Consider the following 25977-nt stretch of genomic DNA (forward strand, 5'->3'; position numbering starts at 1 on the left):
TTTTACGGCCAATACTCAGTTTATTTCTGTAGCAGAAACACTACCTCAGACAAGACTGGAATGTTCTGGAATAACTTCCGGAATTTAGCAACAACTACCTTTAAACAATTAATTTGCGAACCTTTGGTATTTTGTGTTCTTCCTTTTTAAGGCAGCTTTACGTAATTGAGGTGGGACGAGGGAAGAAGGTGGAATTTTTAAGCACGAAATTCATAACAAAATAATACTGTGTCTACTATTTTGTAGAAGTTCATAAACAGAATAGCCAATGGGGAAAAAGTGGACTGTAATTTGTACACAGCAGATTTTGTAGACACACAGTCCAATTAATGACGGTTAATAACCATTATACACTTTGACCGACGGGATAGTATCATGTAGTATTCGGTGTATCGTTTACCATGTCGACAAATAAACGGTGAGTGCTTGAAATCACACGCACACATCTCAACATAATATGTTTGCCCTATGCCCACAAGCAATGCATCGACCAGTCGGCACGTACAATGTAGTATAATGTAAGAATCCAGGACAGCTTTTGGTAAACATTTCAAATGAGTTCGTTTCAACACTAACAATTAACTACACATTACAAATATTACAGTCCTGCATTATTTCAGAACATATGGTCTTTCGGCTTACCAACTAGCCGACAAAAAGTACCAAAAATTACACTCTACTCTTAAACCTATGAGACTTCTATACACAGTTAGAAAGACTGACGACCTGGAATTACCTAATAACTTTCGAGCGCATGCTTAAGTGAAAACAAGCACTGACATACAATAATGGCAATGCAAATACGAAAATTGGATCTGATTACACGCACGGTACCTGTCTTTTTGCGGCGCACGACATTTTACTGAAGAGTACACCACGTCTCTTTACTCGGACACGCTTTTCTCCTAGGTATCATGTGGAATGCATCATTAATAATTATGCGGGTGCTATATTGATAGACTGCACGATAAACAGTTGTCGATAATCTGATAACCAAGAGAACACCGAGTGAATGTTACAGGCTGCGCGAAGCATGTAGCCCTCACAGTATTATGTATGATGAAAACCGTTTATAAAGCCCAATTTATTAAATGCAAACAAATTCTTAGACGTAAATCTTATTGTCAAATATTATTTTCCGGTATATATGGAAAATTTACCTTCTCGACATAGCAGGGAATCTATACTTAAAGTCAGCTTATGCATTATGAAGAATAAATCAAATAGAACACTTCCGTACATCTCTCTGTGATTAACCTTCAGAATATCTGCCTTGGAGCTTGTACCGTTATCCATGATAAAGTGGCGTTTTTATTATTTGATCACTAACAGCGGACTTAGTCTAGAAAACAGTAGGAAATAAAGGTTTACTGGGACAATGTAAAATGCATGCATCGCGTTCTGTGTACAGTGGCCGATTTGGCCGGGACACAAACATGATAGGCAATGAAGGCGTGGTGAACACAACTGGTCACCGTGCTGCCACAATCAAACGGTCAAGGCATGCAAGACGGCCATGGTAGCCATTTCGCCAGTCATGTGACCTGTCACCAACAAACTAAGCTGAAAGTAGGAATTTTGAAAATTTGAATATTGGTATTTTTTAAAATTCTACAAAAAAAAGCTTTCCAATGGTAAATAACACTCAGGGTAACTTAAGGTGACACAATGTGACGTTATTCCGGCGGCTTTGCGTCTTTGTTTTCCGGCATTGTTTCAACATTTTCGACCAAGCACGAACAATGTAATCGTCAACACAGGTTAAAAAATGACTACTTGAAATATCTAATCCAGCTAAAAAATTCAGAATTAAATGGAAAGGTTACTCTATCCAAAAACCAACAACTGGCCTACCCTTCAATTTTGGCCTTCACGCTCATTCAGTCGTGACGGCTCACACATTACAACATGCCTGGTATAGCCGCCGGGGAATGCGAGATGGCCATGATGGCCGGTTCGCACACCATTCTTCACAGTGGCCAGCGTGGCTCACATAAATACACATCAGCATTCAGCAACAGCAGCCGGGCCGCTGCACTGGTAAGTCTTTTCAATAAAATATCAACAAACCACACAAACTTGCGTTAATGCACATCATTGCCTGGGTTTAACAAATTCACCTATATATTGCACATACACGTATTAATGATGAAAGTACTTGAGGACAAAGTGACATTTCAAAATCTGAATGAATAGACTGATTTTCTATGCAACATTAAGTACTGGTAAACACGTCACTTTGACTACTATATCATAACATAACATAACACAAAATACAATAGCACTTCCACTCAACAGATCGCATAAAAATTATCTTGTAAAAAAAAGCACGGCCAATTCTGCATAAATTAAGACTACACGCGTGCCATCAACATTAAAGGAGCAAAGTTATTCCTAACCAATGCTGGTGACCCTCACTGGGGTAAGTCTACTGTCAGGCCTATTACACATGAGGAGGGGTCAATAGTTAAAGAATATATGCCTCACTCTGAAGATTGTGTATATGCATAAAATAGCTCATTCTAAGAGGCTTCTGTAGTTACAAGTTGAGAACTGATCAGAAAATTTAGTTTTATTGTAATATATGCATGGAATATTTGATATGTGCATATTCGACATTTAAGATTATCTGCTACATACACATATGTACACATTCAGTTAAGATTACACAACTGCTACACAGAATATTATGCAGTCAACCACTAACACTTCCCAATATCATGAGCGCAGGTATAGTAACAGGAGGCTCTGATGAAAACAAGGTGACTAAACTATTTCATTCATGAGTCAATATGTCAACATTTTTTTTAATTTTTGAATTTAAGAAAAACAGTAGAAAAGGTTATACACGAAGTTCACCTTCAAACAGATTTTATTCGGGGGGGGGAATTGATTAGAAAAAGCTTCTAGTGCCTGCTGAACTGCCTAAAAAGATGAAAGAATGACATGTTAATGTCCAAGAAACTGGTGTCTCTCCTTACACTGACATAAACATCCTAATCTCGCTGTTTAAAATTAATGATTATGGAGATGGCCCATTTTCTAGTGCTCTCACCGTTTCGCTTAATTTATTTTCAACACTAAATAGCTGCACTTGAGCTCCAGTAGGTCCGTCAGTCACGGTCATCCCAGCAGAAAACCTTCTCTACTTTTTCTGATCGTGTTGCCAATAAGTCAAGTTCAATTACACTATAGCATCACAGTCTCTCTTAACTGGGCCTTACTTCCTGTGTCTTTAATGGATTATTCAACTGACCAGCTTGGTCTTTCCATATGCCAAGCTCTCAATTTGACAACAGAATGTGCACAATCCCTTAACTATTGAAATTCTGTGCAGCAGCCACTGGAATCCGATTAGGATAAACCAACGTGCCCCCCCCACTTGCACCTTGTGGATAATTAAGATATAAAGATGGGATGACCTTTTTCTTCATGTGGAATAATCTATTTAAACATCAGTGTCCATCAGATTTGACAAACAAGTATATGTATTTTGCTGATACAGTCTTCTGGTCACCACCTGCAGTGGGATCCAGTTTGGCATAGTTACACTTACATCAACCTCGCCTTCAATCTATGTGACCTGGGTTCGATTCTCACTTGGGCAAAATTGTAAATTGGGATTTCAGTTTCAAGTACACTCGGCATTAATATCCTTGACAGGTCCACTGCTAGAAGCCTGCAGTGAAAAGTACGAAGTAGAGAATATCTTTCACTTTGTATCACTTTTAATCTGACTTTTCACTTTCTGGCAAAAACTGACAGTTCAATTTCAAATGCCCTTAATATATGTTGGAACTGCAAATAAAATTGTGGCCTTTTTAGTATCTTTATTATGGGAACTGACCTTACAATAAAAAAATTGACTACAAACAAAACCTTAAATCTAATATAACCCCACGTCTACATTTTTTTCCAAATACAAATCTATCCAAACTTATTCTAAACTTCTCTGGAGACCCTCCAAATGACATCTTCAATAATAACGTTTGCATTTTCTTGAAAGAAACAAGAAACCTTCCACACAATCACTTTGATTAGGAAGCCTCAGATGCCGTGGGAGTACATCTGGCAACGATTTGCCCTGTGTCACAATTCCAGTCTGATTATCAACATTCATCTTTTGAATTCCCATGACGTTGCTGTACAATAATCCCGAACCGCAACCTGCTGACCACTTCCACAATTGTGACCACTTTGTTCAACTTCAGAATTTAAAGTACAATTCATAACGGTCTTTTTGGTTATCTCCAAATAAATTGATTTGTTCAGGTACAAAACCAATCTAAACATTCTCAGATTTGCTCAGCCCAAAGCCATATTTAAGTTGGTTCTATGCACTGATGATGGCACCGTTTCTTAATATCACTGGCCAGACTGAGCATGCTCATTCTTCGTCTGAGGTGTCCGGTGTATCTCGGTGACCATAGCGTATGCGGTCCCCAACCTGTCCATCCATTGTGCCATAAGCCTGCTTGGGGGCATGGCTGCCCAGTGCGGCCCCTCCTTCTTTGTGTTCTACTGTATCGTCACCTTCTTGTAACACATCCGGAATGAAATGCTGATTAAGGAGAAGGTGGAAAGACCAGAAATGTGAAAAGAATGACCAATCTGTTTGAAGAGACTTAACTTTCATGGAATAGGACTAGGCACATTATAGCAATACTCTACAAACAGGGCCCAAAAGACGATGCATCCTTACATTTACTGACAGCATGCTCATGGCATGTCATGTCTACATAAACGGAACTATGAAGATGCCTTTATACATGTATATGTGTGTGTGCTTTGCAGTACAATTGCTTTGTGAAAGTAATATGAACATGAACACATGAATGTGTAAATGAAGCAAAGCAGACTTAAGACAAATGTTACAAAGTTTTCTTTGACAATGGGCCCTTGCTTTTTGATATTAAATCCTACATGTAACCCTCCAACAACTGGTCAACTCAACATCTTGTAAAACTGCCCATTTTCATGGCTGCAACAATTTAGGCAGTCTGGTCACTGGGGTAGATTGGTGGATAAATAGAAATCCACAAAACATCTAGCAGAGGGGTTGTATAAATAACAATGAAACAACTGTGGCTTTTTAAGACTTTCATAGGAACCAGAGGATCGGTTCTCTCATCTAAACCAGAGGATCGGTTCTCTCATCTAAACCAGAGGATCGGTTCTCTCATCTAAACCAGAGGATTGGTTCTCTCATCTAAACCAGAGGATCGGTTCTCTCATCTAAACCAGAGGATCGGTTCTCTCATCTAAACCAGAGGATCGGTTCTCTCATCTATGGCAACAGATATGTGAATCTGGCACTGATTTTTATGCAAAATGCTAAGAGCTGCAAAGCCTGAATAATTCAACCTATAAAATTCCACAAATACGTGTGTAAAACAAATTCCCGAGTCCCTTTAAATAGCATATGCAACTGTATAAATTGCACTGGATTTGGGAAGGCACAGGACTTTTCCTCTTAACCCTCAGGGGCATAAAATCAATGAAATGTCAAGTGGGATACCTTGACGTCATCTTCTGCAGGTGGGGCTTGATCTTCCACATTGGTGAACTCATCATAAGCCGGAGGGATGTATCCCATCCAGATATTGAAGCAGACTTTGGCGATGTACAACCCAATGCAGAGCACCAGGAACACGGATAAAAGGATGGAGCGGGGATCCACGGAACCTGAAAGGAATTAGACCGAATGCCAAGGTTGGGTTGAGTTGAAGGTGTAAAGATACAGCCAAAGGGGGCATTCCAGAACCGATATGAAGCACTTTCCAGCCGCCATATAGCGGGGAAAAAACAGGAAACAAATGAACAAGTCATCTGTAAAAATGTATGACAAAAAGTTGATGATGATCTGTCATCAAAACTTATCTTCAAGAATATCTTTTCATGATTATATTTTCATCTTCTGCGTATTAATTACAGTTGGTAATTACGCTCCTGAATGTAATGTCCAATATTTGTAGAATATGGGAGAAGAACATATATAGCGCACCAATGTAAAAACACTGCCCCACAATTATCTGTGTAAAAGGCATTAGCGCGAGAACCAGCTTGTGTGCATATTCCATTCGTTTGCACAACACTTCCTGGTTAAAATGACGTCACAGTCCAGCACTCTACAAAGTATAATCTTGTCCAAAGGAAAGGGACAAAACCAGGGCTCCATCTTTCTCATTTGTGGTGACATCATTTACCGATCACATGTAGTTTTGGTGTCTTTGTAAATTCAACAATGTTTCATGTTTTTGTATAATCTATCTTTATAACTGGTTTTGGAACAAATATCACAGATTTCAATGTGAACATAAATGTTTGATTTTTTGACTCAACACTACAGGAAAAGGTAATTATTATTCTGTGGCACTAGTACTTAAGTTAAGAGCCCCATCTGATGCAGGACAACATGTGATTTATGCTACAGCAGGCATGCACATGACCTTCGTACTTGCCGTGTAAGGGGTTCAACTGACCTATGAAAATAATAAAAGCACTGTATTTCAGTAACATATCAGGGTGTGTGCCTAAAAGCTTCAAGTGTCTGCAACTCTCCATGCACAATACAACATCTGATATAACACTGTATCGTCAGCTTTATATTTTGTGATGAATGTAAATGCATGGGGGCGGGGCTACATGACATGAGTGTGCCTCACAGGTTAAACAAAAATGTTGATTTCGGCGGTGTAAAACTTGACTCAAGAGTGGCCATTTAACTTCAACATCTCCTTGTTTATCTACCATGCTAAACGCTCAAACACAAGAGCCATGGCTTCCGTTCTTGGAGAAACACATCAGACACCCTGTCTGTCACCTTTGTGTAACTCCAGACAACCATCAATGAAAGTAACTGAGACCACTGGCAAGAACTCGGGGTAATACTATTCATTTGGCAATAAATATGCATGGTAAACAGGAGAAGCCGCCAGGAGTGTGTGTGTGTGTTAGGTCAGACACCCTACAGAGGTAATTGGCTGCTCTGATGGACGAGTGAGAGTGATATGGGGCTGGGGGGGAAGAATCAATGCACTGGTTTCAAATATCATGAAGCCAGATGAACAGAAGGACAAAAAAAATCTGAGATGAGGATAGAAAGCTTAACAAGATTTCAATAAACCCTTCGGTTTGTGATAGCTCCCTTTATGACGTCCCCCTGAGATATGTCCATCAAGGTCCATAAGATGCTGGAAAGGATCTTTAAACTCGTCAAAGTTGAGCTGCTGATCCAGTGCAGAACGGAGCTCTCTGGAAAGGTCATACAGCTTCGTGTACTTTTTCCCTCGCACAGTCCATCCCATGTACAACGTATGTATATAAGGATTCTTGCAATCTGATTCACTGAAGTGGCACTGCGAATTCTGTTGTAATCTTTATAATGTGAAATGCGGTGCACTATTTAATTATGCTGATGGCTCTGTGGACTTCATTCTCAATCACTCCATGTATAATGTTGCATTTTCAATGTATTTCCTTATTTCCCTTCTTTGCATCATGCTCAGTTGATAACCATGTCCTATGAAATTTGGACTCCTTTGAAATCCAGTCTCTTTTCTGACACGGACTCCAAGCCTTTCACGATTAAGTCAGTTGCTATTATTCCACACCCATGAGCACTACGGTCAATGAGCCTTTATTTCATGTAGTCCAAATTTCATACAACACCAGCTCAAAGTCGAAGAGGGAAGAACAAAAAGTGAGTTAGCACAAACCCATGTTTCACCTTTGCTCCGCCCTTCAACATTTACATGTAGGTAAGCAGCTGAATTTATGTGCAAGGGCTGTGCCAAGTAAGAGTAATTGGGCTACGGCAGTCATTACAGTGATGAAAAGAACAGTTCAGAGAGCTCAGCCAACCCTGAATGATTGGAAATTTCACACATGACTGGGAACATCACCAGAATCAGGTCAACACTCCTTGTCCCCCGCCAAGATAAAGGAAGCAGGCAGGAGAGTAGATGAAAGAAGGAAACAGAGAAACATTAGCTCCCCCCATAAGATGCTGATGCCCCCCATAAGATGCTGGTGCCCCCCATAAGATGCTGGTGCCCCCCATAAAATGCTGATGCCCCCCATAAGATGCTGATGCCCCCCATAAGATGCTGTTGCCCCCCATAAGATGCTGGTGCCCCCCATAAGATGCTGATGCCCCCCATAAGATGCTGGTGCCCCCCATAAGATGCTGGTGCCCCCCATAAGATGCTGATGCCCCCATAAGATGCTGGTGCCCCCCATAAGATGCTGATGCCCCCCATAAGATGCTGATGCCCCCCATAAGATGCTGATGCCCCCATAAGATGCTGGTGCCCCCCATAAAGGAAGCAGGCAGGAGAGTAGATGAAAGAAGGAAACAGAGAAACATTAGCTCCCCCCATAAGATGCTGATGCCCCCCATAAGATGCTGGTGCCCCCCGTAAGATGCTGATGCCCCCCATAAGATGCTGGTGCCCCCCATAAGATGCTGGTGCCCCCCATAAGATGCTGATGCCCCCCATAAGATGCTGATGCCCCCCATAAGATGCTGGTGCCCCCCATAAGATGCTGATGCCCCCATAAGATGCTGGTGCCCCCCATAAGATGCTGATGCCCCCATAAAATGCTGGTGCCCCCCATAAGATGCTGGTGCCCCCCATAAGATGCTGGTGCCCCCCATAAGATGCAGGTGCCCCCCATAAGATGCTGGTACCCCCATAAGATGCTGGTGCCCCCCATAAGATGCTGGTGCCCCCCATAAGATGCTGGTGCCCCCCATAAGATGCTGGTGCCCCCCATAAGATGCTGGTGCCCCCCATAAGATGCTGGTGCCCCCCATAAGATGCTGGTGCCCCCCATAAGATGCTGGTGCCCCCCATAAGATGCTGATGCCCCACTGTGCCCCTCCCCCCACTAGTAAAATCTTAGCTCTATGTATGCCATTGCTCCTTGGTGATACCCGCCATAGACTGGGAAGATGTTTGCACATGTATTAACCAATTTGGATCCTGGAGAGAGAGATAGAGTCCATTTGCTAAATTACTTGTGGATTTAATCATGAAGAAGTCAAGACACGTTAGGATTAAGGTGTGTGCTGTTCCGTAACAAAATAGAAAACAAAAATCTGTTTAACAAATAAGGAATGTGATTAAGATAAAATTCAGCCACAATACTACATACATGTAAGTGTGCAAAAAAATTGAAAAGAAAAGTCCGAGGGACTTCATTAGCTTGTGAATAACAGTTTTTCTGAGGAGTCTCATTACGCAGATGGAAGTGCCACCTGTTATGTCGAGAAGCTTAGAGAATTTTTTTGCAGATTCCTGTCAGTAATTACACACATTTCAAGTCAACGTCACAGAATTTCAGGACGACCATTTAGAAAGCTAAGGACTCCTTGCAGGTACTCTGTGTCTCAGGAGGGATATCTGGCTGGATACGGTGTTGCTCCTCAATTACAACCTGTCTAGATTGACAGAGTACCATTCAGATGGGACAGCAGACTGGTTGGAATGACTCATCTTCAAATCTCATTGATTGTGCCAGTATCTTGGACAAGAAGATGTAGGATTATTTGCCATGTCTTATCAAGAAAGATTAAATTTAAAATGTTAATCTTTCTTGACAAGACATGGCAAATGTCCCCAAGCTTCGTCAATTATTAAAAATGCCAGAACATTTCGCAATAAAGAAAAACAGCAACTAAAGGTGTCTTTACAAGGTATGAGTGTACTTCAATAAAAACAAATTCACCAGGGAAGCTTATCACCATTTAAGACAAAGAATTATTCCACAATATTTTCCACAATCCTTTGAAATTACATGTACTTTGTTATCAAAAATAAAATTCACACCATTATTAAGCACGATTACCATAGTGCTTAATTCAACAAGTTTATATTATTTATATCAGTTTTATATTATTGATTTATGAATCTATAGATATCATATTTTCATCCTTATATCTTGTTTCACAATACCCATTCAAGTCACATGCATTTAGTAACTTCAATCTCAATAACCATCAGGAAAAAAAATGATGATTGAAAAAACTCCTAAGCACCAAACGTGCCTGCATTACTTCAGAAAAGCCCTATGTGGAATAGTAATGCATTCCCCCCACTTAAGGCCCCCTTGATAAATGCCCAGGTGCAAGGGGATATTACCGTGCGTGCACTCAGCTACATGTACGGGCATGTGCGGCGTGTTACAAGCCGAATTAATGGACCCTAAGAGTGTAACATGAACTCACTCTGTGCCTGGCATTAACATTTGTGAGAAATTCATTCCGTGTAAACGCAATGAGTGTTTGTCATCCTACTGACGACCTCCCTGAATGGCTGCTTTGGAAAATGAATCTTAAAGGGGAGGCACCACGCCCCCTTGACTTTCATTCCAGGTTTGGCTTTCTGATAATTTTAAAAAAAAAGGGATGAGGAATATGAACAATAGAAGTTGAAGATACAAGCTACAAGAGAACTGAACAGTTTCTTAATTTATAATGGAATGTGAATATACCCTGCTTTATGATGTACATGTGTAGACTTTCACAAGCATTAGTAATAGAACTGAGCAGTTATAACTTGCTTGACATTTGTCACTTAAAAAGTGCCCTGAAAAGAAACCAAACAAAACCATCATAAAACAAATTTCAACAAAACAAAAAACACCAAACGGAAACAAAAACTGCTAGGAGGCCTATTTCTGGCTTCTGAAATTTTATCAGGGTGTCAATATTTCAGCTTCATGGGAGTATTATGCCCCCGACTGCCAATTATTAAATGTTCACCAACCTCTGAGACAGGTGCTTAATGAAATGACTTTCTCCTCATTGTGATCTTTATCACGTCGTTATCCCCATTAAACCTCATTATTCCCATTAATCTTCACTATTCAAACAATGAAGGTACATATTAAATGAAAAGGTTCATGTTAATTCAGCAAACAAAAGCATAAGAGTAAAGGAGTACCTAAAAGACAGACTTCAGATTTTAACTGGGATTTCATTTAAAAAACCCACACTTTTTCAATGCAATAAATTTTTATTTCAGGGGAATATTATGAGCTAAACTGTAATGCAACGTCTCTATAACAATATGCACAAATATCAACCTGTGTCCTCCATTGTCTCTTATGATTCAACGCACATACATTCACCTCATTACCACAACATGCCATCTAGGTTGAACAAAACAAAATTTTTCTAAACAACTTGCAGTTCAAATGGTAAAGCTTTAAATCCAGAAAAGACCTTCTCCTTTCTTTTTTTACAACGGAGCACTTCATACTGGTTCTTAATTAATCCATCACGGTCAAATTCACGATTCTTTCTTTAGCACCTTCCCACGTAAGTACCTTGCTGTAAATGTCACTGTATTATGATTATCTGGCTGCATCCCTGGCAACTAAAATGTGCAGTCATGGCTACAGACAAAACCCACACCTGACACCTTGCTGCCTCAATACTCTGCTACAGACAAGAACGCAAATTATTCTAATGTAATGGATACAGGTGGGTACATGTACATGCAGCAGTACTACGATAGCCTGATGACTAGACCTCATCCTAAATGAACATGTATCTGAAGGGCTGGCAATATTCCTTTCAAGATTTGAAATGGGAGTTGCTTTTTGTCTAGCTGAATATCTTCCCTTTCTACAGCGCATTTGATTATTCCCCTTGCACTATGTGCTGACTCGTGTAAGTGCGACTGCCTGCTCAAGTGACATTTGTGCTTAAATGGGCCTGGCCAAAGTAACAGACCCATTGAGCCGATTACTTGCAGATGTATCCCACAATGCAATGCTAAAACAGGGTGGCTTAGCCACAGGATACCATGGTAAGTTGAAACAACAGGTATTGTAAAGAGTTTGGAAACATCATAGCATGTTCTGTGACTTGGAATTCATTTTGCACAATTAATCAGCATGTGATTGCTTGTGCAGGCGTGTCATACATAGTGTGGACCTCTGCACAAAAGAAGTCCAAATAATGCAGGGTACAATGGCATTGTGTGGACTTGCACACGTCCACACAATGTTTTCCCCTCTCTGAAAGACAGTTTCAGAGCCATTTTGGGGTCAAGGTTATCCGTGGCAAAATGAAGAGGAACAGTCCAGAAAATCATCATCAAAAATCCAGCACGAAGGAGTTATCCTAGTGGGAGAAAAGGAGCATTTACCTTAACCACAGGAGAACAAAGGAATGTCCACACTTCGTATGTAAAACAAGTGGTAGCGGTCTGTTCAGGGCAATAAATCCAAAATCATTTATTTATTACCACTAAACCTGTGACAAGATCATTCGTAAGCATGCAGGAAGTAATCTTATAAACTTGAAGCGAATGGGCATGAACTAAAGTTCAAGTGATGGCCCACTACTTGTTCACGATGCACACGGTCGACTAGATGGTCTACACCATCCGTCGTCAGGGCAACACTGGCCGAACTATGGTTGATTACCTTCGTCACTCAAATCTACCCTTTGGTGTCACGTTCAACATGTAGAATGCACACTCTTGCACCCCGCATCTTAGACCAACAAGGGCAATAACATACTGGCCTTTCTTCAGACTGTGTCTAATGAAGTGGATGTGGCAAAGATGTGGCTGGTATCTACAAGAAGTCCCTCCTGCCGCTACCCAGGAACTTCCACCATTTTTTTTTCCATAGCAACTTTCATAATGGCAAGATTCTTTATCTGAGTCATATACATGTACATGTATTAATCTGTTCAGAATAATGGTTAAACAAATGCAGGATACCGTTTATGTAACCAAAAACCACATGGTCTGTGACCCTATGTGTAATTCTAATGGTATCTAACATGACCACCTTGCTGGTCGGTAAAGTGATCAAGTGACATTGCTTTCCAGGGGATTTTGTAGAATTTGCCAGACTTTCTACTGTATGCTTGATGGATTGCATCAAAATTTAAGGAACGCCTGCGAGGAACAAGGCTCAGATCGCGAACGCATCTCAATCAGGACATGAGGCTAAAATCTGCTCCTTCATTTTACTTGTATGCAAACAGTGACAAAGGAATGCTTTTTCTCACAATTCATTTGAATAGCTTGAACATCTCGTAATGAACTTGCAGGGACTTGTAATAGGCTCAGCGGCAGCACTGCTCAATGCTGCATTTCGAAAAGAAAAATATAAACAAGGTCAGATGAATGAGAGGAACTTATTCCAAATCCATAAATTTTGCAATTTTTTTACTGATGCTTATCTTAATTTTGTAACTCTCCACTTAATGGTTGACTGGGAAAGTTAGTGCAAGGTATATTCTGACTCATTGCAACACCAAACTCCTAAAGAATTTGTTAAAAGTCCGTTAACAAGATCCCCCTAAACCTGTTTCACTGTACTTTAAAATAAAATTACAAACCAATCTATTTGCATCTGAACACATTGGCTGAATTGATTAAATCACAACGTCATCACGTATTCAGGAAATCTCCTCAAATCCAGCAACTTCAGAGTGGTGCAGCAGGTGCTCCACATGAATTTCCTCAAGGCTGAATGTTTCAGACACCTCTCCTATAACCTGAGCCCTGAACAATATCCATTTACAAGCTTTTAACACATCACACTCGTAATGTTCTAGTCAGGCTAAAAATGATGCGCATGTTCCATAAAGACTGTCTGATGAGGTGAAATAAATGGCCCTAGAACATTACAGCCCACTTAATACATCATCCTGAGACCACTTATCCATACAGGGGCATGAGCAGTGCATTACAAAGAGCAGAAATGCCATTACATTTGGGGGGGGGTGTAAATGCCTTTTTATGATGGCTTGTTGTGCTGTCATTCACTTGATGGTATGAAGGTAAATGGGTTACTCTGTAAATTCAGGGTCCAAAAGTGTGACATTTTGTGTCCCTGTTACACCTGACCTGTGCAATTTGACATGGAAATATCACTGAAATTGATTTTAAACCATTTCTATTTGTTTCGCAGGTACATCTACATGTAATTTGCATTAACGCATCACTCTTGGCAGTTAGAGAACGTGTTCTAAAGTTACAAAATCACATGTCAGATGTGACAGGACATAAAAATTAGACCCCTAATTTACAGAATGAACCAGATCTAGAAACTAAAATCTTAATATCTGGTAACTTTTGGGAGCCTTTGGGCAGGGTGTTCTAATGTGTACATGTAACCAAGTCTGACCCTCTTTAATCAGTGCAAAGCCACAATATACAACAAAGCCTCCAGAGCCTCTGAAAATGTGAGATTGAACGCAGGATCCAGACTACATCCAGACATTAATGGTAAACCTAGCCTGCAGGCAGTGTTTGTTTTTCATGCGTCCGTTTGTCTGTCTAGACTGGTCTTGCTGTCTGCCAGTCAATCGCTAATGAAATTATTTGATTTGTTGCACGGACACAGAGCACACCTGGTCAGTGCCACAGGTAATGGCTCATCCTCCGATCCTCCCCCCCCCTCAAAAAAATGAAATGACTCGATTTTTTTCAAGTCACAAGATGATGCGATCAACTCGGAGCACTCTGGAAGCTAGTATTTGATTAGATGGCGAGTCCCGCGGGCTCTGCCTGACATTTTCCTCACATTCATGAGCCCTCAAAATCAGCTTGCATGCCTCGCGGAGGGAGGGAGGGGAGGTTGGAATATGGGAGATTACTTTGGACCACTGCTATTCTCAAAGACCGAAGATAACTTGGCGAGTTTGCTAAGTCATGGCCGCATGTTTTGATGGTTCAGCCATGACAAGTGAACCAAACAACTCATGAACATGTCAAATATTATTAAATAGCTCTTAAGCAGTATCATGGGTTTCCTAGGAAGAACATTTGGCAGTTGTACAACCAATACAATGGAGGTTTCTATGGGAGTGGACAACAATAATTTCTTATCTTTGTTTGTTTTCAACACGAGTGTTTTGAACTACATTACACAGCGACACAAAACATCTTAAGAGGTGTACCACACCATATTTCTCAGTTTATGTACTGTAGGTGTGGAAAAAAAAAATTCGGCCAGAATAACGCAGAGGTTCAACAACATGTGTATGAAAAGGTAAGAAAAACATATCAGCATTCTTCACCCACCACCAACGGTACATTCAGGAACTAGTACCACATTAAGTGCATCATGACCTATATATTCCAAATGGATGGGGACACTCTAAACACAGTGATGTACATGTCATGCACGCTGCAATGCTAAATGTGAAAAAAGAAAAGGAAAAAAACATTTAGGACTCATCTAGGGCTGCTCTGTAGAAATACATAAAAATAAAGGGCTAGGTGCTGTTTGAATATTTCCCCTACCATAAAAAATCTACATGTACAGGTACCCATAGATTTGAACCCAAGTGAGGAAAAAAAGGGATTAAAGGGATTATCAAAAAGATTATATCAACTACATGTACACCCTCCGGACAGAGAGAGTAAAGGATTTCTCACCCATTAAAAATGAAATGCATGTACATCAAAGAAGCCAACTCATTTTACGGTTTGAAAGATTTGTATTCTATAAAATTTCACAATGAGAACTGAGTTTTAAGCCCTGCTTGTACTGCATAATGCATGCCTCGGGTGATACCTTAGAGCAGCAACTGAAACGATATTATGGCAAATCACAAAACAACTACTGAAGTAGTATACTTCTTGCACAGTTACGATAAGGTGAATAGGGTCTGGGGTTTTTAACGTCACAGTTTATGTTTTTCCTACAAGTGGCTGCTAAATCTATGGCTGGCCATCAGTGCAAACGTAAAGGAATAACTCACAAAGTGTTCAAAATCTAACGCAGCTATCAAAACACCTGCTAAGAATGAGTGAAAATACAACCCTCTTTATAACTAATGAGACAAATGTACATTTTAAATGAATTTGAGGTAAAATAAAGAATCAACCAAAGCGTAATTTTTCTGCAAACTTTGGCTGACCATACAAATTGAAGACAAACAGAATGGTTTCTAAAATGCAACATGTAGAATTCAGATTTGAAGTACTGTATAATGACTCGGCACACATCATCGGATCAACATCAACATACCGACCAAAATGTTGCCAGTTTTCCTGAAAACCAAAGCTGCCTTTCAATTTTTTGGGGGATCACATCTTAAAACAGACGCACATCTCAGAAACAACAAGCCCTTGTGAGATTCCCACACTCGTGATATGCATGGGCTTAGCACAGCACATGTACATGTAGAGTCTTGTCACTTCCCTGATCTATCTTAACCCTTCAGCCCAAAGGCAATTCTGCCTCATGTACCTCCAAAATCCAGCACTGTGAATGTAACGGCTGGCACTTTTTGTACTTACTGTACATTTCAACATTTCCAGTAATACACAGGTGTACTTTTGCACATGGGAAGTGGCACATCATTACCACGACTCCATCTCATCATCTCTTGCTCGTCCCCAAACAAGCATGTGTGTTTAGTCGTTGAATGTGAGTGAATAATCAACCACGCATGGACATCAGCGAAATTGTGAATGTTATTTAAACACAAAGGTGAAATTACAGGGGGGGGCCTTTTTCCCGCCAGTACCCTAATTTTCAGTACAAAGTGGATAACACAACACATGACAGCTCATGCAGTCTTGCTGAACAATGGAAGAAGAGCTGAAGGATGTGTGAACACTTTTGTATCTAAATTTCACCCTCTAATGATATACATGTACATGTATGTGCACGTGCACAAGACAATTCCCAAAAGATTTAAGAAGTTAACCATTGTGAAAAATTTTATCACTTTGTCGAATGGCCAGAATTGCTTTCCTTGACCTTTGAACTTACCTAGCCTCAGCACTGAGAAGAACAAGACAGACAGCTGCAGCAGCATGCCAGCAACGACCACAAAGTTGATGGCCGTGTTGTGGATGTCCTTATCAATGCGCGATGACTTGTAGGCAAAGTAGATGTTGTAGCGGTCCACCATGTGCTTAAAGAGTATGTACAGGAGACCTGCAAATAACGTAGCAGAAATAAAACACAGTAAATTTGTTTGTTTTGGACAGGACAGGATTACTGAAATGTTTCGACCACAAGGCAACTTTCTCAGATAGTTGGTTCTATAAGATACACAAATGGTGTTGAAAAGTACCCTTATACAGGTATTTCAGTACTTTCTGCATTCTCACTGAGTGAACTGTGCATGTAGGGTGTGTCCAGCCACATACATGTACTGTAGACAATATAATTTTTTAAAAATCCATAAAAACCTACAACAAAACAGACAAATACCAAAACCAAGACTAACTCCTTTTGCCACTTCTCAGGTACAACTCCACAGACTTATAAGACGGACAGAGTACACTGTTCGAAACGTCGAGTTATTCCCAGGTTCTTCTCAGAACCACACATACTCAAAGAAGAGATAAATACATGGTGTTACCGCAATCTTTACTATAGATCCACAGACTTGTCTTGTACCCCGAACCATACTCAATTCAACAAGATTCTACATAATCAGGTCACTGTAACTGTACCTGAAGGGGCTGGGGACAATCTATCAAGTTTAAATCTCAGCCATGTCCACTACCAGTAAATTCATTCAGGAACCAAAGCAATAAGACTCCCAAAGGTACATGTACATTTCTGTAGAGGGTAGAAACCACATAGAGCATCATACGACAGCTGCTCCATCATTTGAAAACCGACAAATCCTACTACTGGAGGAAATGAAATAAAATATCCTAAAAATACACTAGGGGGGAACATTTAATCTCTCCTCTTTTAAAGAAGTGAAGTCTGAAAAATGAAGTCTTGAAAAATGAACAAATAAACAAACGACCCAACAAACAAAAAACAGTGGAAAAGGTTGGACAGTTGACTCATTGGATGTTGTAAGTTGATACATGTAACGGTACTTGTGTAAAGCGTCCATGCATTAAATGCATTTCCAGTTGATGCCAGTTCCCCAATCCTCCAATTTAAATAAGAGTTTTAGACACCCTAAGGGGGTGAGAGTTTATTCAACCTGAGCAAATTACAAACAGCTAATTCAGAATGCGATGAATATGCTGTCACATAACACATCAAGTTCAGCAAAATCATGTAACAATAATGCCAAGTGAATCCTTCAGCATCTTGAGTTGAAGGCAACACAAAAATGCACAAAAATTATTGGGACAGTCAGTGGATTATACATGTAAATGTAAAATTGAGATGGTCAAAACAGACCATAAATGTAAAAGAAAAATGGTGAAACTATTATCTTGCCAGTGTTTTCCTGGCTTAATTTTGTAATTTAACTGAAGAGACAAAAATTCCATTTTGCGACAGGAAAACCAACCCTGGCTAAGTGCCTGCAGAGTGCCAATTTGGAAAATACACGTATGCTAATGTGATGCGATTGGGCCATCCATGCAATCAGAGAGGATTTCTAAGCAATGCTGATTCTAATTCAATTCTGGCAATTCTAAGCAGGAAACATAACTTACATGTACAGGTACATGTAGAACGTATTATTTGCAAGATCAACATAGTCTATAGATTGTTTCAGTATTCTCATCTGGGGGAGCAATCCAAGGCAACTTCAGCCTAGCAACCTGTAAAAATCACTGTCAATTTGCAAGAGAGTAAATAATGTTGCCTACTGCTATATTACTAAAAGCTGAAATTCACCAAGAAACTGTCCATTCCAGTGTCTGGGGAAGAAATAGCCATCCAGGAGCCAAACAGAATTTATCACTCGCCAGGAAATACAATTAAAGTTTGGGATGAGCTTGAAATCCAACAATCCAGTTATATTTTCATCCGTTCCCTGTGATGAGCCCGCATAAATTGATGCAGGAAGATGCAGTCTCATTTTATCTGATCAACTGAACCACTTAAGATTATTCAAAGAGTGGATCAGGAGTTTTCTGCATCCTGGCAAAATGGCCAAATGCAAATGACTCAACTTTAACATTTCTCAGAGTTTTTTTTATTACGTTCTGTGGCACATGTGTTTGCCCTTATAGCCAGGTAGCCAAGGGGCTTGCACTACACAATTACGTGTAGTTGTCACATCACTACAAAACTGCGTGAACATCGGTGCAATTACATTTATGTAAAAATTTGCCAGGAAGAGAAACTGTCAAGAAGTTGGGGTTAGATAGTCAAAGCTCCAGCCTGCCCCTTGAAGCTCCCTCCCCTTGCAGAAACTAATTTGAGGAAAACGGTGGAATAAAGTCTAATAAATGATGCTTTTAAATTATCCATCACTGCAAGTGTAAAAAAGCACTTTGAACAAGTTATTGACAACCTTCAAGAAATCTTTTGTGACTCGACATGTTTAATTTCATGGTTTCTAACAAGGTCCCACGACAATTCTGGCAACACAGAGACTGAAAACACAGGACAACAGAGGGCTCTGTTAGCAGACTGCTGGCACCAAATCCACAACTACACGTAGTCAGCTTGGTGTTTTTAAAGCCCACCTTCAAATAATTTCTTTTCTCAAAAAGTCTGATCCCTGTTGAGTTCATTTTCTTACAAATCCCTTTGCAGTATTGTATCAGTAGCCACTTCTAGAGCGCTGTAAAGCCGGCTAGAAAGTGATCTGATTATTCTGTGCAGCAAAATCTTGATAGAAATGAATTGCCAACTCTGCTGGAAACAGAAACACCTTGGCTGTAATCCAAAGAATGACCCAGACACCTCCTACGGAAGATATCAACGTCTTCAGAGTGAATCCAGATGAAGAACCTCTCTGGCACGTTTCATTTAACCTGGACACTTCTAACAGTATCTTGGGACCAGCCGAAAGTGTTCAAGAAAAACTGCGGCGCCATAAATCAAAAAAAGGTGATACCGCACTCCTGTTACAGTCCCAATATTCCCTCATGTCATGCATGTGTGCCTCCATCCGCAGGGGTGAGAAATTCATTTCCCACTCCATTTTCGTATTTGATTTTTCCTGCTTTCAACCGATTTATATCGCCCCCGGACATGTTTAATGATGATGAACGTACACTGACATGGGTTAATACATACTGCAGCATGTGAATCCATGACAAATCAGTCATGTGATACGGGTTCTCCTTTGATTGCCTGTCTTGAATTTCCCCTTCCTCCTCTCTCGTCCCCCAGAAAAAAAATTTAGAAAATTGTACGTACCGGCATGACAGAAAGACAAAGAAAACAGGGGCTAATAAGTTACCATCCCGTTAGCCAGGTTTTCCTCCATGCTTTTACATTTTTGGCTCAGTCTTTAGCAACCCAAAACCTGTTCTTTATGTGTTTCAGCAAGGGGCGAAAACTGGATTGAAACTACACATTGACTCCCATTTTTAAACCAAAAAAATCAATGCCCATTTCAATGTTATAACTGGCAGCACCTGTACGTAGATTTTACTCCGTTTGCATGCAGTGGTCTATTGTTTCACTTAAATTACAGCCTCCATCCTGATTCACATGTGCACAATTTGTGTGGTTTTGAAAACCTGCATTGGGGACACATCATTGTTAACAGGACTGGTCTCCTAGACTGTGTTTTGCACCATATTCCCTGATAGACACTAAGATCTTGCAAACTAAGCAGAATATGTATATTAACCACAAAATGTTTCCATGTGAAAATGGGGGGGGCACCACTATTTCAGAATGAATGTGAATCATTTTTAACCCTAACTCCCTAGGGTGTGTGCAAAATCATATTAAAATTGGAGGATTCAGGGCTGTTAAGGTTAAAAATACATGTACAGTATAATAAACACCCAGTAAGACAAGAAAGTGCACAGACCATTCCACAAAACAGAACCTGCAACAGTTCAGGAGACTTTTGTACCGCCTACTATAACCGATTCCAAAATTTTCACTGACAAAGAAACAGTCACTATCTTCAAAGTGCACATTCAAATTTGTTTAAATTGCCACTGCTGAAAAAAGCAACGGACAGCAAAGCTAATGCTACCATACCACCCTGAAGACTTCGGTTTTGATTATGATCAATTTGGGACACAAGCAAGGTGTTGTTATGAAGTACCCTCAATCATCTTAGATGCCTGATACATGTATGTGCAGTCTGGGCACTGGATAGAGATGCAAGGAGGGTCAGCTGAACTCTCTACACGCCTCCAAATGAACAGTGCATTTTTCCTTCCATTAGTCATGATTAACTTGTGTTTATGTAATACTCTACGCAGGCATGCAGGCTATTAAAGGCACAAAATTGCTTCACATCAATTAGCACTGTGACTATAACCTTATCACATATCTCACATGTCTACAATGTACATGCTTCCTTTGCGCACGTCGTTACCAGCACAGAAAAAAAAAAGACTTTTATGATTTAATCTGATTAGGAGTGTTTTAACGTAATCAGCGGCAAGCTTAAAGCAAGGCATCACAGATTCCTCATGCAGCACACACGAGATGCTTGGTTCTTGTTGAAGATGCTGTCCCGCGAACGCACCACCTCCTTACGGTGATGACACATCCTTGATGACACGGGAGATAATCTGGGGATTTCTTCTATGAAGCAACATATCCTAGCAACCGGCCAAGACCCTGGCGCCAACACATCATTACCCTCTGGTCATTGCGGGGGCACGATAAATCATTGCTGGGAGATAATTACAGCAACCCGGGGAGACAGACAAGCCTATATAAGATGCAATATTTGTACCAGTGATAATCCCTCACTGGCTGTACAATGTACATGCACATGAACGTGCTGTCAGGTGATGCTCATAGTGAATAAGGCAGAACTACTTGTACTGGTAAGGAACTGCGAGAGGGAGATTTTATCCAATGTGCATGTACATGTACAATATTTACCAGTAAATATTTATGACAAACAAAAACCCCAAAACTACTCTCATATAAAATAGTGCTTTTGTTTTCTCTTGACTGTATTTTAATTTTCAAATACAGGGACAAAAAAAATTATTTAACTTATCGGTAAACAACTGAGCTTTGAGCATTTCAAACGTCAGCATATTCTTACAATGCCACTTTTTAGGCAAGTAACAGGTACATGTACATTATTGGGATAATGACGTGACCAATTTAAGCTGTGGTAAACTATTGGTATAATGGGCAAAAACAGTACAGAAAGACAGGTGCATCTATCATGGTTACCAAAATGTTTTAGCTTTACTTGTTTCTTCAGCAGTAATGTACATGTATGTCTTGAGAAAGGTTTTTTGTCATATACGTGTATAGTATATGTATATAGTATATAGTATATGTCTATGTGATTTAAAATACATGAAGACAGTAGGAGAAACTTTAACAAGAAACTTTGCAAGACTTGGTCTGATAATTTTTCGCATTTGGTCTCGAGACTGGTCTCCAGACCATCTTTGCTGGTCTCAGTCTTCGTCTCAGTACCCACATAGCTGTCTCAGTATTTCTGCTGGTCTCAGGTTGAGACAAGCAATATAAGGCAAGTTTGTGCCTGTAATCGATAACATTACACTCATCCATTGTTATTACTGTTACAATTGGACAAGCTGCAATTTCATTGCAATTCAAAGGTCAACTCATTTCATTCCATGTGTATGTACATACATTATATGTGATTTAAACTACTTGAAAACAAGAGGTAACTTTCCTGCATTGTATGGGTTGGTGAAAAAGCTAATGTAGCATACATAAAAATTAAATAAAATGGAATTTTTTGTGTGCATTTTGATTACTGCAATTATGTTATTCTGGACTTAAGGTCTTGGTCTTCGGCGGTCTTGGTCTTGACTTTGCGAGTTTTGGTCTCAGTCTCGGAACCAGGACCAAGTCTTGGTGTCAGAGTGTCTATTCTGGACTACAACACTTTTTTCCAGACACCAACATTAGTCATTTTAGGCCAATACTGGATTTGGCATTTTTACCTGTGTACTGTGGCTATCGTTCATCACCTGTAACCTAAAAAAAGCAAGACAGGAAAGTACTAAACTGACTTACCCACAGGTGTAACAAGTGGACAGGTGATACTGTAGACCAGAATAATGGAGAACGTAGTGAGGACCCAGGCGTACTGGACACCATACTGAAACTCATATGCTAGCCTCTGTATCAAATGGAAGTATTCAAAGAAATCATACAAACAGAAACACAAATGACTGGAATTGATTCATCCTACATCAACGACCTTCTAGGTGTTTGTACATTTTGGCACAGAAACAGAAAAAGATTCCTAGTAAAACTATGACTAGAACACTGCAAACTTATCGAATAAACTGTCATGATATCAAGGAGTGTACCATGAACTAACACAAGAAATAATCAACTACATAATGAGGCCAAGATAATTAGCAGGAGACAACACTCAGCTTTCTGTTTGTAGATTCTGATGTGTCCGTTCTATGGGTGGATCAAAGCATCCATAAATCCTGATTCAAGAATGTTGTGATACAGAATCAGGAGGCCAATGGCTCTGCAGTAATACTTGGCTCAAATGAACTTTGTTAGCCGAACTACTGGTGGCATTACAATCACTAGTCCTGAAGGAAAGACAGCAATCCTGACTCCCTTACACTTCTCTTGGTGATCTTCTCAGCCTTGGACCTTGTCCACAGCATGGTAATGCCGTACAGGAAGAGCTCAGGGAACCGGATCAGCTCCAGAGCTGTCCCGATGAATGCCGAAGTGATGACGTAGTTGACAAAGAAAGCGCCATTCTCTGGCAGGAAGATGCAGCTAACAGTATCAGGAGGAAGAAAATCAGCAAGTTTGTCACTGGAAAAGTCTACAGTCAACTACCCAGATCCAAAACAAAACCACGTCCATATTGCTGCTGTATATAAAAATGCTCAAGCAACTAGTGAGTTTACCTTATTACCACCGTCTAAAAGCAACTATCGAAGGTTAGTGTGTGAAGATGTCAGAGGTTTGCAAACATGTAAATGTACATGTGACCCCCCCTTCAACAACATGTGCTACATGGTCACACGGTCCAACAAAACTCTGCTAGTGTGGAATAAGACTGTTAATCCTTCTAGTAGGAGAGAAATCATTTAAATTTTAAAAATGTACTCATACATGTACATAAAAAATGCTAGCACATCCTTGTATTGGGTTTACATGTATACAGTTATGTCAGTATACTCACATTAGGTACATGAACAGTAGATTACTTCTACTGCATTTTAAAAAGTCATTTCTGTTAATGTATCTATTAAGGGCATCATACACCGGCAAAGACATATAGCACTGATCTACACGTGTACGACTTGCAGTCTGTTAACAAAATTTCATCTTAGCTTTACAACTGGAGACAAATCAACCATTTAACGTTAATGGTTCCTACTGGATTTGCTACATGAAGTTTTCATTTTGCCATATTTCTGTAACCAAGCAATACAGCTTGATATGAAAGAGTTGCTTGTCGCGTTTGGGTTAAATTATTACTCCAAGCGAAAAGAATTCTCAGCAGGTTTAGAGACATGATACATGTAGAATGAGCTTGAATTATCTGATGCTTGGTTACTGTGAAGAGCGTGCTACAGGGATTAATGAAATGACTGGTATTGAATGTCTGCATCAAAAAGCTAGGCGAATACTACTATAAACCAACAGGATCTATCAACATGTATTTGATAACCGCACATCCCCCCAGCATTAAGAATGATTCATTATACCAGTATACAAAGTAACATGGCCACTCTCACTAGCTAGTGCAATATAAAAGTCTTTAATTAAGAATCAACAGAGTTAGTTGATATGAGCAAACGAGTGCAAATGCGGAGTCAGATGGAATGTTCGCAAATTATATTGAGCTAGCTGAGTTCAAATGAAACAACTGCTGAGTGACACTGGTGATGCAGCGCCCAATAAAGGCAAAATAGGAAAACGTGAAACAAAAATTATGAACATGATGGGTCTGTTTTACATTTATAAGGAAATCACTTTGGATTCTTTTCAGGGTCTAACTGCTGACTACCACAATGTTGTATCAGAGTTACATATATGTTGAAATGCTGGCAACTACTGCCTCTGCATATAGCATTCTCATTAGGTGGGCCGTGAAGAATCAACTTGTTATTTCTGATTTAGAAGTTAAATTTAAAAGGAAAAATTAAACAATCATGCATGATGTATTCTACTCTAATGTGGTGACTATCACAAAAATCAAGAGAGATATCAAAATTGTAGGGAAAATCAGACAGAGATTTTCAAGTTGAAGAGTGTCAATTTGTCTGATCTGACAAAAGGAATTCCCATGCCTTAGGAAACACCACCGAAGAATGGGTCTGTTTATTCTCACCCTGACTAAAAGAGAAGTCATTTGCACAATTATTGGTAAAGATAAAATACCACATATTTGCCAATTTTTAGAGATACCCTGAAAAGAACCAAGAATAAACTCAAAAACTCACAATCCAAAAGTAATGAGAAATTTTGAATGACTATCCTTTAGAGGGTTTGAAGTCTACAAGAATAAGTTTCCACAGGAGACACTTTCCCAGAGGAGAAACCTAAGACCTAAAAAGTTAGTAACTCAAAAAGAGAACAAAATTAAAGTTCATCTTGTGGCAAGTTCGAGCGACAACATCTGTTGACCACTGGCGGATTTTCCTGAGTATCAGGAAAAATCAACAAGTGGTTGACAAATGGTCCATCATTCGAACTCGCCCATGAATGACATTGCCATGAAGTGCCCTCTTGTGATCTTAGTTAGAAAGTGGCAGCAAAACTCATTTTCCAGTGTACAAACTCCTGTCTCTGAACTGTTTTCTACATTTTTGTACCTACTGGTACATGTATCATGAGTATGTATGTCCATGTATTATATGCATATTTTTACTGAATTTTCAGAAGTTCATTAAAAGTAATTCCTTGACCGCCACTTTCTCAACTCAGTCAAAGGTACTTCAGATGCCACAACAGCAAAAGCCAACACTAAAGGACTGCAACAATGGGCATCATTGAATATGGACACAAAATGGCCGACTCCACAATGCCCATGCATACATCTTGTGTCCAGATTTACAGCATTCCACTCACTGTTGCAACTCTATCCTTGGCTTTGCTCAACAAATTCAACCTTTTTATCAGAATTCAAGATGCTGTGCCACAAGAAAACTG

At 39.9% G+C, this 25977-nt stretch overlaps 1 protein-coding gene across 8 annotated transcripts in view; it reads right to left on the reverse strand.

Annotated features, from left to right (window-relative positions):
• The window catches only part of LOC110986312 (osmosensitive cation channel TMEM63C-like), a 58382-nt gene continuing 32405 nt past the window's right edge, over nt 1-25977 (reverse strand). For all 8 annotated transcript variants that reach the window (XM_022248077.2, XM_022248078.2, XM_022248083.2 and 5 more), the window contains 5 exons: nt 23427-23589; nt 22855-22960; nt 16762-16929; nt 5519-5685; nt 1-4561 (listed from right to left, as the gene is read on the reverse strand). In XM_022248077.2, coding sequence (XP_022103769.2) covers nt 4388-4561; nt 5519-5685; nt 16762-16929; nt 22855-22960; nt 23427-23589 — 778 coding nt within the window. In that variant the 3' untranslated portion in view covers nt 1-4387. The remainder of the gene's footprint in view (nt 4562-5518; nt 5686-16761; nt 16930-22854; nt 22961-23426; nt 23590-25977) is intronic.

Source organism: Acanthaster planci, linkage group LG01, assembly GCF_054643075.1.
Source record: "Acanthaster planci isolate LZ-2023a linkage group LG01, COTS_SCS, whole genome shotgun sequence".
Classification (NCBI taxonomy): domain Eukaryota; kingdom Metazoa; phylum Echinodermata; class Asteroidea; order Valvatida; family Acanthasteridae; genus Acanthaster; species Acanthaster planci.